At 42.5% G+C, this 14,411-nt stretch overlaps 1 protein-coding gene across 7 annotated transcripts in view; it reads right to left on the bottom strand.

Annotated features, from left to right (window-relative positions):
* piezo1 (piezo type mechanosensitive ion channel component 1 (Er blood group)) overlaps positions 1–14,411 on the bottom strand; it is a 394,374-nt gene that overhangs the window by 50,867 nt on the left and 329,096 nt on the right. For 6 of the 7 annotated variants that reach the window (XR_010976661.1, XM_068049232.1, XM_068049237.1 and 3 more), the window contains 7 exons: positions 14,116–14,236; positions 9,318–9,401; positions 5,772–5,944; positions 4,230–4,360; positions 2,449–2,658; positions 1,461–1,719; positions 420–608 (listed from right to left, as the gene is read on the bottom strand). Coding sequence is in view for 6 of the 7 variants with exons in the window: in XM_068049232.1 (XP_067905333.1) it covers positions 420–608; positions 1,461–1,719; positions 2,449–2,658; positions 4,230–4,360; positions 5,772–5,944; positions 9,318–9,401; positions 14,116–14,236 (1,167 nt within the window). In the remaining variant the exon portion in view is untranslated. The remainder of the gene's footprint in view (positions 1–419; positions 609–1,460; positions 1,720–2,448; positions 2,659–4,229; positions 4,361–5,771; positions 5,945–9,317; positions 9,402–14,115; positions 14,237–14,411) is intronic. The other variant, XM_068049233.1, reaches the window with a different exon arrangement.

Here is a 14,411-nt window from a genome sequence, read left to right as displayed (position 1 = left end):
CCGGATTTTACTTTTGCCAGTTTCAGGCACAAGAGACATCTGAACAACTTAAGCCTCATCGAGAGGTCTGTGGGGAACCCCTGCCCACTCCACACACACCAAATACTCCTAAGTTAAAATTGGGGTTTCAGTGTCCATTCTATGAGAACTCCCAATTTTGCAAAATTTGGACTCAGTGACACCCACAAAAAATACTATTTCTGTTTATTGCAAATAGTCTCTATTCAATGGGTTTCTGGTAGGAAAAAGAAACTTTTTTGCTCTGTTGATGATTTAATTCTCACTTGCCACCATAAACAAGAGATCAATAGACTAGATCAGCATATTTTAAAAGCACATTTATGTACAGTATTGCTATGTTTCAAATCACTGCACAAATACCTATTTTATCAATAATATTGAAAGTTGATATGTCCCACCTTTAGCAGTGACTGATGGAACAGGAGTGCCAGTAGCTGAATCAGATCATATTTAACATAACCATCTGTCTTCTCCAATCCAAGAATACGTGGTGGGAAGAATGGCTTGTCTTCATTAAGCGAAGCGACATAGTAGCTGTTCCAAGGGAAGAATCCAAACTGGAATAAGTATTTAACAACCACCATCACCTGCAAAGTCAAATGAAGGCAGGTCACATTTGAACAAAGGTACTTACACTTGCATGACAAACTTTTGAATACTGAATATAATGTAGGAAAAGAATAAAGTATCACAGGGGTTATAACGACTAGTGCCTACAGTGATCTTCATGGTAAGTGTTTTATTCAATGACAAACAGGTGAAGCAAACCAGAGTGCAATAAGCTCAGAGATTTGAAATGCAACTCAAACACAAATAGCACTTTACAGACAATTAAGTAGCTTTATAATTATGGTCACTGTTGTAATTGTAGGGAATCATAACAGCCAATTTGCATACAGCAAGCACCCAAAAACAACAATGTGATAAATGAACACATTATCTGATTTTCTTAGTTGGCTGAGGGATACATATTGCCAAGAACACAAGATGAACCCCCCTACTCTTCAAGTTGTGTCATTGGATCTTTTATGTCCACCTGTGAGGATAGATGGAGCCTTGCTTTAAAGTCTCATCTTAAAGATGGCATTTCCTCTGCACTGTACTGCAGTGTCAACCTAGATTATGTGCTCAGGTTTCTGGAGTGAGACTTGAATTTAAGACTTCCCAACTCAGATGCGAGAGTGCTTGCTACCAGTGAGGCACCGAGTATCTGAATTACAGTGCGATAATGGATGTTTTTATCAAAATACAGTCCCATTTTGCATAACGCCATACTTCATATATATGCATATTATTTATCTGAATAGAAAAACTGCTAAAATCATTGTGACTTTTAAGCAGAAAATTACAATAATGTTTTAATTACACTTTTGTGCACATAAAACTTCATAATATATAAATTTGTAGTGTGAAGAACATGCAAAACTCGTATAGCTCACCTCAGTGTAGATGATTGCTGTCATCCAAAATCGTTTGCTGGGTCTGGGAATGGAAAGCATTGCCCAGAGGAATATAAGGATAGGCAGGAAGAGTGTGATTACAGAGGCAGAGATCATATTGTTCAAGATAATGATGAAGTAGCAAGTCAACTCTGAATAAGCAGCAATGACATTATATACAGCAAACACCAGCTTCAAAAATCGGTTCTGGGATTGGTAAAACTTCTTCGATTCCTCCAATTCTTCTATGGAAAAATGGCTTAAAAAGGTAAAAACAAAGATATTAATGTTAATATTTTACACCTGATGAGTAATGTTTTGCCTACTTTTAAAGAATTTTTATCACATATAAAATTCATGCACCATACACCCTCCTCTAACTAAACGGGCATGCAATGACCTGCTTCTAGTCCTGCCATAATTTTCTGTTAGTATCACACAATTTTGAGTGCCATATCTGGATGTACTATATCAATTATTACACATATAGAAATAGAAACAGAACTATTCCATTTTGAGTTTATGAGTTAAAAATTGTTAATGTGAGCATTTCTTTTCTATTGCATTGTTCTGTACGTTTATTTTAACAAGACAATTCATGATATATGGCTGAGAAAAAAAAACACAAAACTAATTTTCAATGAATTCCTATGATCAGAACAAAAATGACATCAAGAAATGATATCAAACATTGCCCCGAAAGAAAAGAGAAGTGTTTAATTAACTTCCAATTTGTAATTAACTTAAGGGTGGGCATCTTTCATTGCGAGTTTTCTGTTAAGATAGGGCAAAATATACAAATAATTTGGATCTTGATAAAGCTGTAGTACTGCAAGGGAAATTTGTTAATCTCTTCAAGTCAGGGTAGTAGTCCAAGCTGAAGTAGGACATCTGACAACTTATTGAATTTGGCTCAGTTTTGACCAGGCATACATATGGTCTGAATAAAACCATAATTTTTAAAATTGGCTCCTATTTAATTCTATACCTGCATGCAAGCAGCTCACTGGCTGTTCTGGTGCGGGTAATGGGCTGAACAGCTATCGACTCTGAGACGGAGACAAACTCGGCTGACTCCAGTGAATCCACAGCCAAAGTCTGTTCCTCGATGTTTGATTTTGTACCACAATCAGGAACCGGTTCCAGGAGTTCCCCCTCATCGCGGATCATCAGGAATTCTTCTTGTCCTTCAGATCTGCTGAATAGCAAAAAAGTCATGAAATGGGACTGCAAAAACCTTCCTTACACTTCATTGTAGGGTTGATTTCTGATCTTCCTCATTGGCCCGAACCGTCTTCTTTTCACCACTGACATTCAATCCCTCTACACCTGCATCCCCCACCAGGGCAGTCTTCCTGAATGAAGGCCCAACCAGTCCCCATCCACCGTTCTTCTCCTGTGCCTGGCTATACTTGTTCTCACATTGAACAACTTCTACCCTGATTCCACTCACTTCCACCAAACAAAAAGTGTTGCTATGGGAACTCATATGATACTGGCTATGCCTGCACTTTCGTGTGATACATGGAACGTTTCTTGTTCCAGCCAAAAGCAAAATACTGCGGATGATGGAAATCTGAGATAAAAAAAAGAAAATGCTGCAAATGGTCAGCAGGTCTTGCAGCATCCGTGGAGAGAGAATGAGAGTTAATGATCCACCTTTGTATCCTGGCAATGAGCAGCCTAAGCAGCATATTTAAAGAGACCATTGCTGGCCAATCCAAACATGGCCCCAGAACTTTTTCAACATTCACAGGGACAGAGGTTTCTCTTTGCTCCATAAAATTTCCACAGGCCACTGCCGGCTCAGGGTCACTCCGTCCTCTTCATGCTGCTGTGCACCCCCCACCTCCCCTTTTAGCCACTGACTAAAATTTTCAAATCTCTTTTCTTAACCCAATTTAAAAACTTACAGGACAGATACTATGAAGAGAATTTTAAACGCTATCCCAACCGGCAGCAGTTAAAATGCACCATGCAACTGACCCCCTCTGATGCTGCTACTTTTTGCGGGTCTCAATATTAGCAAGCTAGCAGGATTCCTTCTGGAAGACAGTGGGGCAATGTTTCCCCTAATTTCCCTTTGTAGTGCACAGCCCCTTTGTTGCACTGCAAGGTCCCTTTAAGATTGCCGTGCAGCTGCACATGTATGCATTTTAAAGGGACCACTTGCTGTCATGGCCTGTTTCTCTCTTGCGCAGCAAAATCTGGACTGCTGCGTAGCCACCCAACATAGAGGGAACACTTCAGTGGGGTCCTGCTTTAAACATGCAGATCGGGTCCAATGATGTCATCGGGGACCGTCGGTAATCCTGTGCGAGGGATCCCTCATGCCATACCCACAAGGCCACACCTGTTGGGAACAGGAACATGAGCCTGAAGAGATCCAAAAAGGTGGGATTCTTTTTTGTTCCTTGTGAACCAGGAGGAACAGGAAACCCCCAAACACTTAAATTAGAGCCGGGGCTGTTCACTGGGTCCGCGGTGGAGACCTTCTGACATCCAACATCCCACTCCCACCTACAGCTCACATAACTCTCCCCACTGGGGTTTGGGCAGGAGACTGGCTCTGATTATGTAGATGAGGCTAGGGAGTTCAAATCTCCCAGGCTTCACGTTCTGGAGGGTGGAAGAGCTTTCTGTCTGTTTCAGTCCCCGCAGCTGCATTAATCTCAAACATTGTTAAAATCACCCCGTCCATTATTTTAGTAGAAATCTATATCACAGAATCCAAATTTCATATCTATGAATATGTATTTATGCACCTGCCTTGATGTATTGGCGAGCTGTGGACCATCCCCATCTGTTAATTCTTCAGGCTCCACATTCCGCAACAATGTTTGATTACTGTCCTCTAATGTCTCATAAAGACCATCCAGAGGTCCTTGTACTTCCTCACCCTGAAAAGGTGATGGAAATTGATGGTAAAAATAAGTACTGTGTATTAAGAAAGTTAGAAAACTTTTTTTTTTAATTCATTCATGGGATGTGGGCGTCGCTGGCTAGGCCAGCATTTATTGCCCATCCCTAATTGCCCGTGAGAAGGTGGTGGTGAGCTGCCTTCTTGAACCGCTGCAGTCCATGTGGGGTAGGTACACACACGTTGCTGTTAGGAAGGGAGTTCCAGGATTTTGCCCCAGCGACAGTGAAGGAATGGCGATATAGTTCCAAATCAGATGGTGTGTGGCTTGGAGGGGAACTTGCAGGTGGTGGTGTTCCCATGCATTTGCTGCCCTTGTCCTTCTAGTTGGTAGAGGTCGCGGGTTTGGAAGGTGCTGTCTAAGGAGCCTTGGTGTGTTGCTGCAGTGCATCTTGTAGATGGTACACACTGCTGCCACTGTGCGTCGGTGGTGGAGGGAGTGAATGTTTGTAGATGGGGTGTCAATCAAGCGGACTGCTTTGTCCTGGATGGTGTCGAGCTTCTCGAGTGTTGTTAGAGCTGCACCCATCCAGGCAAGTGGAGAGTATTCCATCACACTCCTGACTTGTGCCTTGTAGATGGTGGACAGGCTTTGGGGAGTCAGGAGGTGAGTTACTTGCCGCAGGATTCCTAGCCTCTGACCTGCTCTTGTAGCCATGGTATATATATGGCTACTCCAGTTCAGTTTCTGGCAAGCAACATCAAATACATATAATTTATTAAATACATATAATTCATATAAAATGGTATAAGGAGAACATTCTTGTTCAAGTCTAAAAAACAATCCAACATTTATCAAAGTATTAAATAAAAACTGTTTCTTAGTTTAGTTTTAGTTTAGAGATACAGCACCGAAACAGGCCCTTCGGCCCACCGAGTCTGTGCCGACCATCAACCACCCATATATACTAATCCTACACTAATCCCATATTCCTACTACATCCCCACCTGTCCCTATATTTCCCTACCACCTACCTATACTAGGAGCAATTTATAATGGCCAATTTACCTATCAACCTGCAAGTCTTTTGGCTTGTGGGAGGAAACCGGAGCACCCGGAGAAAACCCACGCAGACACAGGGAGAACTTGCAAACTCCACACAGGCAGGACCCAGAATTGAACCCGGGTCGCTGGAGCTGTGAGGCTGCGGTGCTAACCACTGCGCCACTCTGCCGCCTTTGTTTATTTATTCAGTTAAATGCCCATTTTAAGAGTGGCACAGATTAGGGAACAGGGAGAGGACTTGAAGATGATCATTTGGTTGCACTATGTTGAGGGGATATACTTTGAACAAATATATTTGTAATTGCCTGGCTTTAAGAAAATGATTTTATAAATACTTCTCCTGTGAAGAATAATGATACCTCTTCAGGTCGATTCAGTTACTTACTCGTGCAAGTTTCTGGGTCAACAGGTGGCGTTCTACCCCTAAAACAGTAGATGTATCAAGGTACTGCCTAGCAAGTGTGTTCAGCCATTGTGTCAATCCATCCACCATGGCTAAGAAAAGGACCCAGAGAAATCTTAGGATATCCATTATACGCTGAACAACATTGCGCTTAGCTGAAAGACAAAGATGTAGGCTATCATTAGAATCAGTGAGCCATACCGGAAATCAGAATGATCAAGAGAAGGCAGCCATTCAGCCCATCATGCCTGTGCTGGTTCTTCAGTAGACCTATCCAATTAGTCCCACTGCACTGCTCCTTCCCCATAGCCCTGCAAATCTTTTCCCTTCAAGTGTTTATTAAACCCCCTTTGAAAGTTACTATTGAATCTGCTTCCACCACCATACCAGCCCCAGCATTCCAGATTACAACAACACGCTGCATAAAAAATTGTTTCCTCATATCATCTTGGTTCTTTTGCCAGTTACCTCAAATCAGAGTCCCCTGGTTACCAATCCTTTTGCTACTGAAAACAGTTTCTCCTTGTTTACTCTCGCAAAATGGTTCTTGATTTCGAACACTTCCATAAAATCTCCTCTTAATCTTCTCTCATCCAGGGAGGACAACCCCGTGTCTTTGGATAACTGAAATCCCTCATATCTCTGGCACCATTCTAGTAAATCTCTTCTGCACCCTCTCCAAGGCCTTGACATCTTCCTAAGGTGTGGTGCCCAGAATTAAATATAAAACTCCAGCTGAGGCCTAATTAGAGTTTATAAGGGTTTAGCATATCTTCCTTGCTATTGTACTCTATTCCTCTATTAATAAAGCAAAGGATCCCATATGCTTTCTTTTAACAGCCTATGTATTGGCAATATATAAAATTATGTTTTATGTAGCCTGTAGACAAATCTTACCCAGGGCATTAAATTCTGATGTCATTTCTTGGTTGGGAGGAAGCTAACACAAGACAAAAAAAAAATTGCTGTGTAACAACACAAGAAACAGGAGCAGAAGTAGACCATACAGCCCATTGAGCCTGCTCCGCTATTCAATACAATCAAGGCTGATCTTGGGCTTCAATTCCACTTTTCTGCCCGCTCCCCATATCTCTCGATTCCCTGCGAGACCAAAAATCTATCTATCCCAGCCTTAAATGTATTCAATGATGGAGCATCCACAACCCTCTGGGGTAGAGAATTCCAAATATTCACAACCCTTTGAGTGAAGTAATTTCTCCTCATCTCAGTCCTGAATGATTGATCCCTAATCCTCAGACTGTGCCCCTGCTTTCTAGATTCTCTGACCAGTGGAAACAATCTCTCAGCTTCAGAAATAATATTTGATAATACAAAATTGCCAAAACATGCTATCAGACAAAAAAGGACAACACTGATAATAGTATTCATTTTTGATTAATTATCTCCCCCTAACCAGAATACAACTGCTTCCTGGATATCAAAGGGTTATTCATGAATCACAGTACTCTGTGCAATAAATATACAGAAATATTACTTACCAAAAACCCATCTGGATTAATCAGATACATAAGGCAGTGCTTCTCAAATGTTGGGGTTTTGAAATCAAGCAATTGGTCTTTTAGATGAAGACACCATTTGGATTTTTTTTATTGATCCCTGGGCCAGGACCAGGTTACTTTGATGGCTCTCATGTATACAAGGCAAGAATTACTGTAAAACTATTCTAGCATAATACTACATGCTAAAAATACAATTGTGAAAACTGTTTTAAAAGGATCGTATTTCAAAACTTTGTGTCAAAAGGAATATTTTGTATGTTTATACAGGTGAGATACTTATCATCTAAAAGTAAAGCAGAGGAAAATGTGATTGAGATGATTTGTCTATAACTAGACAGATGCACAGAAATATACCTGTTCAGACTTTCACAGTTGCTGGTTAAATGGAAGTTTATTCGTTAATACCAAAAAACCTTGTCCATTCTTTAAAATTAATTATTTTTACACAATAATTTGCATGATTCTCCTTGGAATAAGCTCAGATTACATTTATCAACCTGCTCCAAAACTATAGAGGAAGTTATTACATAGGACTGCTAATTGCACCAGAACTAATGGTCGTTAGACCACAGATTGAACACAGCTGGATCAATAAAGTGAATAAACTTAAAATATTTGCCAGAAAGCACCGACATTCTCCAAAATATTCCAATTAAAAATGGCTGAGTAAAGTTCTGCAACAACAAAATATAAATACAGAAGAATTTACTCATTTTAAGTGAATGTTACTTGATTACATGTGACCTCGTGAGCAAAGTTCTTGTAACAGGCATTCTTTTCTGTTTATTCTTGTGTTCTTTCAATGTGATCGTTTTCACACGTGGCTTTGAGAAGTTTACAATCAGTGACGAATGATATTTCATTACCTGATACCTTTCTCAGATGATCGTTAAGTTGGTTGGTTATATTTGCACATGTTTGTGAAACCAGAAAGTACAAGCAAGCATGTGATTCTCATCTGACCATTTCTAGTGCACATCCCACACACCATGAATGAAAGATAGATATAGGTCTTAATTTTGCAAAGATTCTTACTTCAATGAGCATTAGGGATCGGAAGTAATTGGCGCTAATTGATGAGATTTTCAGCAGTGACAGAGCTGTCTGTTTTAGAGCTATGCCACTTGGTTTATTTACTCAAAGAAGTTGCTTTTGCCACCTTTCCTATTTACAGTAGTGAGTTTGTGAAAGGTAGGGTATGCCTATAAACCTAATAGTGTTCCTTCACAGAGTCTCCAAAGTAGTGGATAGAGTAGGATTAATGAATATTATATATGCAGATTTTCAGAAGCCACCTGGCGAGGTTCTACATCAGAGGTTACTAGATAACACTGGAGGCAATCTTGTGGCACAGGTAGAAAACTACTTGGCAGGTGGTGTAGCAGAATGTTGGGATAAAAGGAGCATTGTCAGATTGGTGAAGCGTGTAGAAAATTGTAAAAGGGCATGGGTAGATTATTAAGTGAATGGTAGAACAATAGTAGATGCAGGTTAATGAAGTATAAGGTAGCACACTTTTGATGCGCAAGTGGCAAATGTGATTGCAATCTAAATGGGGAAGCATGAGGGTCAGAGTGATTTAGGAGTCTAGCTACCTAAGCCATGAAGAGCTGGCTTGCTGGTGCAAAAAGTGATCAAGGAGGCTAATAGGATGTGAGGCTTCATTACTAGGAAACAATTTCAAAGCAGATCTGTGCAATACCATATTAAATCACATCCTTTACACCTTGGAGAGAGAGAGAGAGAGACAGAGACAGAGACAGAGAGAGAGAGAGAGAGAGAGAGAGAGAGAGAGAGAGAGAGAGAGAGAGAGAGAGAGAGAGAGAGACAGAGAGAGAGAGAGAGAGAGAGAGAGACAGAGAGAGAGAGAGAGAGAGAGAGAGAGAGAGAGAGAGAGAGAGAGAGAGAGAGAGAGAGAGAGAGAGAGAGCGAGAGCGAGAGCGAGAGCGAGTGAGCCCATATGTGAAAACAGCAAACAACCAGAAACGTTTGTGGAGTTTCTGCTTACCTGGTGTTATTTCTTCTTCTTTTTCCTCTTCATCATCCATAAAAGAGATTTCTTGTAGAGGTGCTTCTGTTCCTTCTATTACTCCTAGAAAGCGCAAGCAAACACTTAATTTATGTACTCTTTTCCGATACGCCTATAAAGGTTACTGAACGTCAACCAACAGTTACAGAGTATAGTAACAGAAACCATTAACCTTCCTTATCTCAATTTAGTGATACTTTGTTAGTTTGTATTCTAGCATTGAAAGTAAAAATCAGATGATGGATTCAAGTTACAATTTTCAATTTGCAGTTTCCACAAAGCACCAATTTTCGTCATAATGGAAGGTTTCTCTGCCCTCACCTTGCCGACACCTGGGCGTACATGTGCATAAATCATTGAAGGTGGCAGGAAAGGTTGAGCATGCATTTATATAATCATAGAAAGTTTACGCCACAGAAAGAGGCCATTTGGCCCATTGCGTCTGTGCTGGCCAAACAACAATCTGCCAAACCTAATCCCACCTTCCAGCATTTGGTCTGTAGCCCTGCAGATTATGGCACTTGAGGTGCATATACAGACTTCCTTTGAATAAGTTGAGGGTTTCTGCCTCAACTACCCTTTCAGGCAGTGAGTTCCTGACTCCCACCACACTCTGGGTGAAAAGGTTTTCCTCATCTCCCTGCTAATTTTTCTACCAATCACTTTCAATCTATGCCCCCTAGTCACTGACCTCTCTGCTAAGGTAAATAGGCCCTTCACCTCCACTCTATCCAGGCCCCTCAAAATTTTGTACATTTCAATCAGATCTCCCCTCAGCCTTCTGTATTCCAAGGAGAACAATCCCAGCCTATCCAATCTTTCCTCATAGCTGCATTTTTCCAGTCCCAGCAACATCCTCGTAAACCTCCTCTGTACCCTCTCCAATGCAATTACATCCTTTCTGTAATGAGGTGACCAGAACTACACACAGTGCTCAAGTTGTGGCCGAACCAATGATTTATACAGTTCCGGTATAACCTCCATGCTCTTATATTCTATACCTCAGCTAATAAAGGAAAGGATTCCATATGCCTTCTTAACCACCTTATCAACCTGCCCTGCTACCTTCAGGGATCTATGGACATTCACTCCAAGGTCCCTCACTTCCTCTACACTTCCCAGTATTTTCCCATCAATCATGTATTCCCTTGCCTTGTTTGACCTCCCCAAATGCATCATCTCAAACTTCTCAAGGTTGAATTCCATTTGCCGCTTTTCTGCCCATCTGACCAGACCATCAATATGGCAGCCTACAGGTATCCTCCTCGCTTTCTATTACACGGCCAATCTTTGTGTCATCTGCAAACTTCTTGATCATGCCCCGACATTTACGTCCAAATCGTTAATATATACCACAAAAAGCAGGGGACCCTGTACTGAGCCCGGCAGAACGCCACTGGAAACAGCCCTCCAGTCGCAAAAACACCTGTCAACAATTACTCTTCGTTTCCTGCCACTGAGCCAATTTTGTACCCACCTTGCTGCATTTCCCTGGATCCCATGGGATCTTTTTTTTTTTAACCAGTCTGCCAATGTGGGACCTTGTCAAAAGCCTAGTTAAAATCCAGGTAGACCACATCAACTGCACTACCCTCATCTATCTTCCTTGTTACTTCTTCAAATAATTCGATCAAGTTGGTCAGACAAGATCTTCCTTTAACTAATCCATGCTGACTGCCCTTGATTAATCCTTGCCTTTCTAAGTGACAGTTTATCTTGTCTCTCAGAATTGATTCCAATAATTTGCCCACGACTGACTGGCCTGTAATTATTCGGTCTAGCCCCCACTCCCTTTTTAAACAGAAGTACAACGTTAGCAGTCCTCCAATCCTCCAGCACCACACCTGTATCTAGTGAGGACTGGAAAATGATGGTCAGACCCTCTCTATTTCCTCTCTTGCTACTTTGAACAGCCTGGGGTACATTTCATCCGGCCCTGGTGATTTGTCAATTTTCAAGGATGCTAATCCCATTAATACTTCCTCTCTCCCTATGTTTATCACATCCAATATAAATACAGGTGTACAGTTTAATGCCCATAGCTTAATTGAGAGTTTTTCTGGGGTTTCATATAACACCATCAACTGAATAAACAGATCCCCTCAATAAACTTAAAAACAAGAAGGGCACATTCCATTATTAAGCAGAAATTGTGGTACTTTTAATGTATGTGCTATTACAAAAAGATGGCAAAATTCTCAGATTAACATCCACAGGCCTTGGTGTAAGTACCGAGATCCGCCAGCCTGGAACTATTCTGCTACGCCAGAGTTTGCGGGGTTGGGGTAGATTCTTTCGTTTGAATGGTCCTGGCAGATACCCGTGCTACTATGGGCATTTCTCAGCTGCCTGTTACATCAAGGGAGGCTGGAGAAATGACGCTGGCCAGCTGTCTGTTCCCAATCCAGGGTCACCTGCCTTCAAAGTCCATTTGCCACATTTACCAGGGCACAGGTGAAAGCACAAAGTTGGCAGCCAATTTTTGATAACCCAGGAAAAGATATCAGCTGGGAGACAGGTACACTTTTGTTCACCTACTGTATCGGCGACCCAGTGGATCCTAGGCTGGGACCAAAAAAACTCCAAGCCCATGAGCCCCTGCCCTGACAATGCCCCATCTGGCTTGTATGAGGTTTTTTTTGGGTGGACTGAGGTTTTATCCCAAATAAGACCCTGCAAAAACTGGCAATGAAGGCTGGAACCCAGCAGATGCAGGACCCAGTATATCCAGGTCCGACCTTCCATACTTCCACATGGTGGGAAAGTGTTGGAAAGCATGCAGTATTTTGAGACCCAGCTATTTTTTGCAGGGCAGACATTTAATGTTCCCACATTTAAATTAAAGTGAACTTGTTGATCCTTGAAAAATGCCACAAAGTAATTTTTTGATAGTGAGTTTTTGTTATAGTGTTGCTGTTCTATTACTGATTGTTTCTCCTTTTGTTTACATTCATATGTATACAATAGAGGCCTGCTTTAGGTCGGGAAAAAGAACCCGACCCAAACCACCACAGACCCGAGCCCGACCCGGCCAGAGTCCCTCCAATTTTGCCCCGAGTCCAACCCAACCCCATCACTACCTGACCCGACCCGAGCCCGACCCGACCATCCCTTTACTTACCTTCCCGACACCAAAGCTGCAGGAAGCATCCAGGACAAAGCAGCCCGCTTGATTGGCACCCCATCTACAAACATTCACTCCCTCCACCACTGACACACAGTGGCAGCAGTGTGTACCATCTACAAGATGCACTGCAGCAATACACCAAGGCTCCTTGGACAGCACCTTCCAAACCCACGACCTCTACCAACTAGAAGGACAAGGGCAGCACATACATGGGAACACTACCACCTGCAAGTTCCCCTCCAAGTCACACACCATCCTGACTTGGAACTATATCGCCGTTCCTTCACTGTCGCTGGGTCAAAATCCTGGAACTCCCTTCCTAACAGCACTGTGGGTGTACCTACCCCACATGGACTGCAGCGGTTCAAGAAGGCAGCTCACCACCACCTTCTCAAGGGCAATTAGGGATGGGCAATAAATGCTGGCCTGGCCAGCGACGCCCACATCCCATGAATGAATTTTTTAAAAAGCTGCAGCACATGTGCGATGACATCATAGTGACTCGCTCACTGCGCAGACTCAGTTTCGTCCTGGACTCCCAGCTCAGTTAAGTTTTTTATTTTTAATACTTACCAGTAGAGCACTTACCGTGTATGTCCAGCCCGACCTGACTCGGCCCGAGCCCGAAAGCCGGCCCTGGAAGATGGGCCTGACCCAACCCGAACCCGACACATGTCATCTGGTCCCGTCGGGTTCGAGTCAGGTAGCAGGACTCTAGTATACAATCTTACAAATATAATTCCACTCTAGGCCTGATATAGTACATCAGCCCAGAAAGTGTTCTGCACAGCGCCTGTTTTTTGGGATCGACTCGGATGACTAAGCTCCCAATATGCCGAGCCAGAAGCATGCATACTTTTCCAGACAGAAGTGCATCACCTGACAAATTGGACAAGGGCAAAAATGTTTGCCCTTAATCATGCCTGAAGCAGATGTTTGGCCCGTTGCATCTTTAAATAAGGGTCCTAATGTCTGTTTGAGGACCCCAGTTCAAGATTCATCTGCCCTGAGGAAGCGCCAGCAGCATTCAGGGAACCAGACCTAGAGTTGGTCTGTGAGACCTAGCCAAGAAGCCAAGGACCTTAATTTAACGTGAAGCAGGAAGGAGCAATTGTGCTCCTCCTGGCCCCAAGTGAAAGAAACCAAACCATGGCTGCTCACCATCACCTCCCCAATTCCCACATAGTAGCCACTACTCCCAACCACAACCTTCCTTGCTCCCAGAACTGATTCCCAATTTCATGGCCCCCCAATCCCAGCCCCGAGTTCCTTCCCCCCCACCCACCACCACCCCCAGCTGATCCCAGACGCCTCCCACAAACCCTCACATACTGAAGGGTTGCAGCTCTTTCAGTGGTCTGACTGTTCATTACATTTCATCGGCAGACTCCAAGGCCGTGCAGCTTCCATTACAACAAAGCCCAAGGGCCAATATCTGGGAGTCTCAGACCTTACTGTTCTGACGCACAGAATGAAGCCTGGAAACCACCACCCCTCTCCCCGCCAACCAAAAGATGAGCAGGTCTGAATTTCTAGAGTAATTTTAAAATAACAATTTGTATGAAGGAACTGATATTGTTTAGTTTACTGCTGGTACAAACAGGACCCTGAATGCTCAGATTGTATTAACTAGAAACATGGAACTCTCACCTGCTTTCTGTAGTCGCTTACGTATCTCAGCATCTTGCTTAAATTTCTGAAGTTGCCTTTTATGTTCACGTCTTTGCTTCATGGCCAATTTTGCATTTGTTACCCAGGCTTGGTATGCTAACTAAACAAACCACAGAAGAACAGTGTTATCATTAACTAGTTATTGCTTACTCCATACTACAGATCCAATAACAGCTTGCATTTATATAGCACCTTTCATGTAGGAAACTTCCTACAGTGCTTCACAAAGCAGGAGGAAAAAATAGATAAAAGAACTAAGGGAGTAACCAAGCTGA

This window comes from Heterodontus francisci, chromosome 17, assembly GCF_036365525.1.
Source record: "Heterodontus francisci isolate sHetFra1 chromosome 17, sHetFra1.hap1, whole genome shotgun sequence".
Classification (NCBI taxonomy): Eukaryota; Metazoa; Chordata; class Chondrichthyes; order Heterodontiformes; family Heterodontidae; genus Heterodontus; species Heterodontus francisci.
The sequence above is the reverse complement of the archived record's forward strand: the minus strand, read 5'-3'. Positions and strand labels throughout refer to the sequence as shown.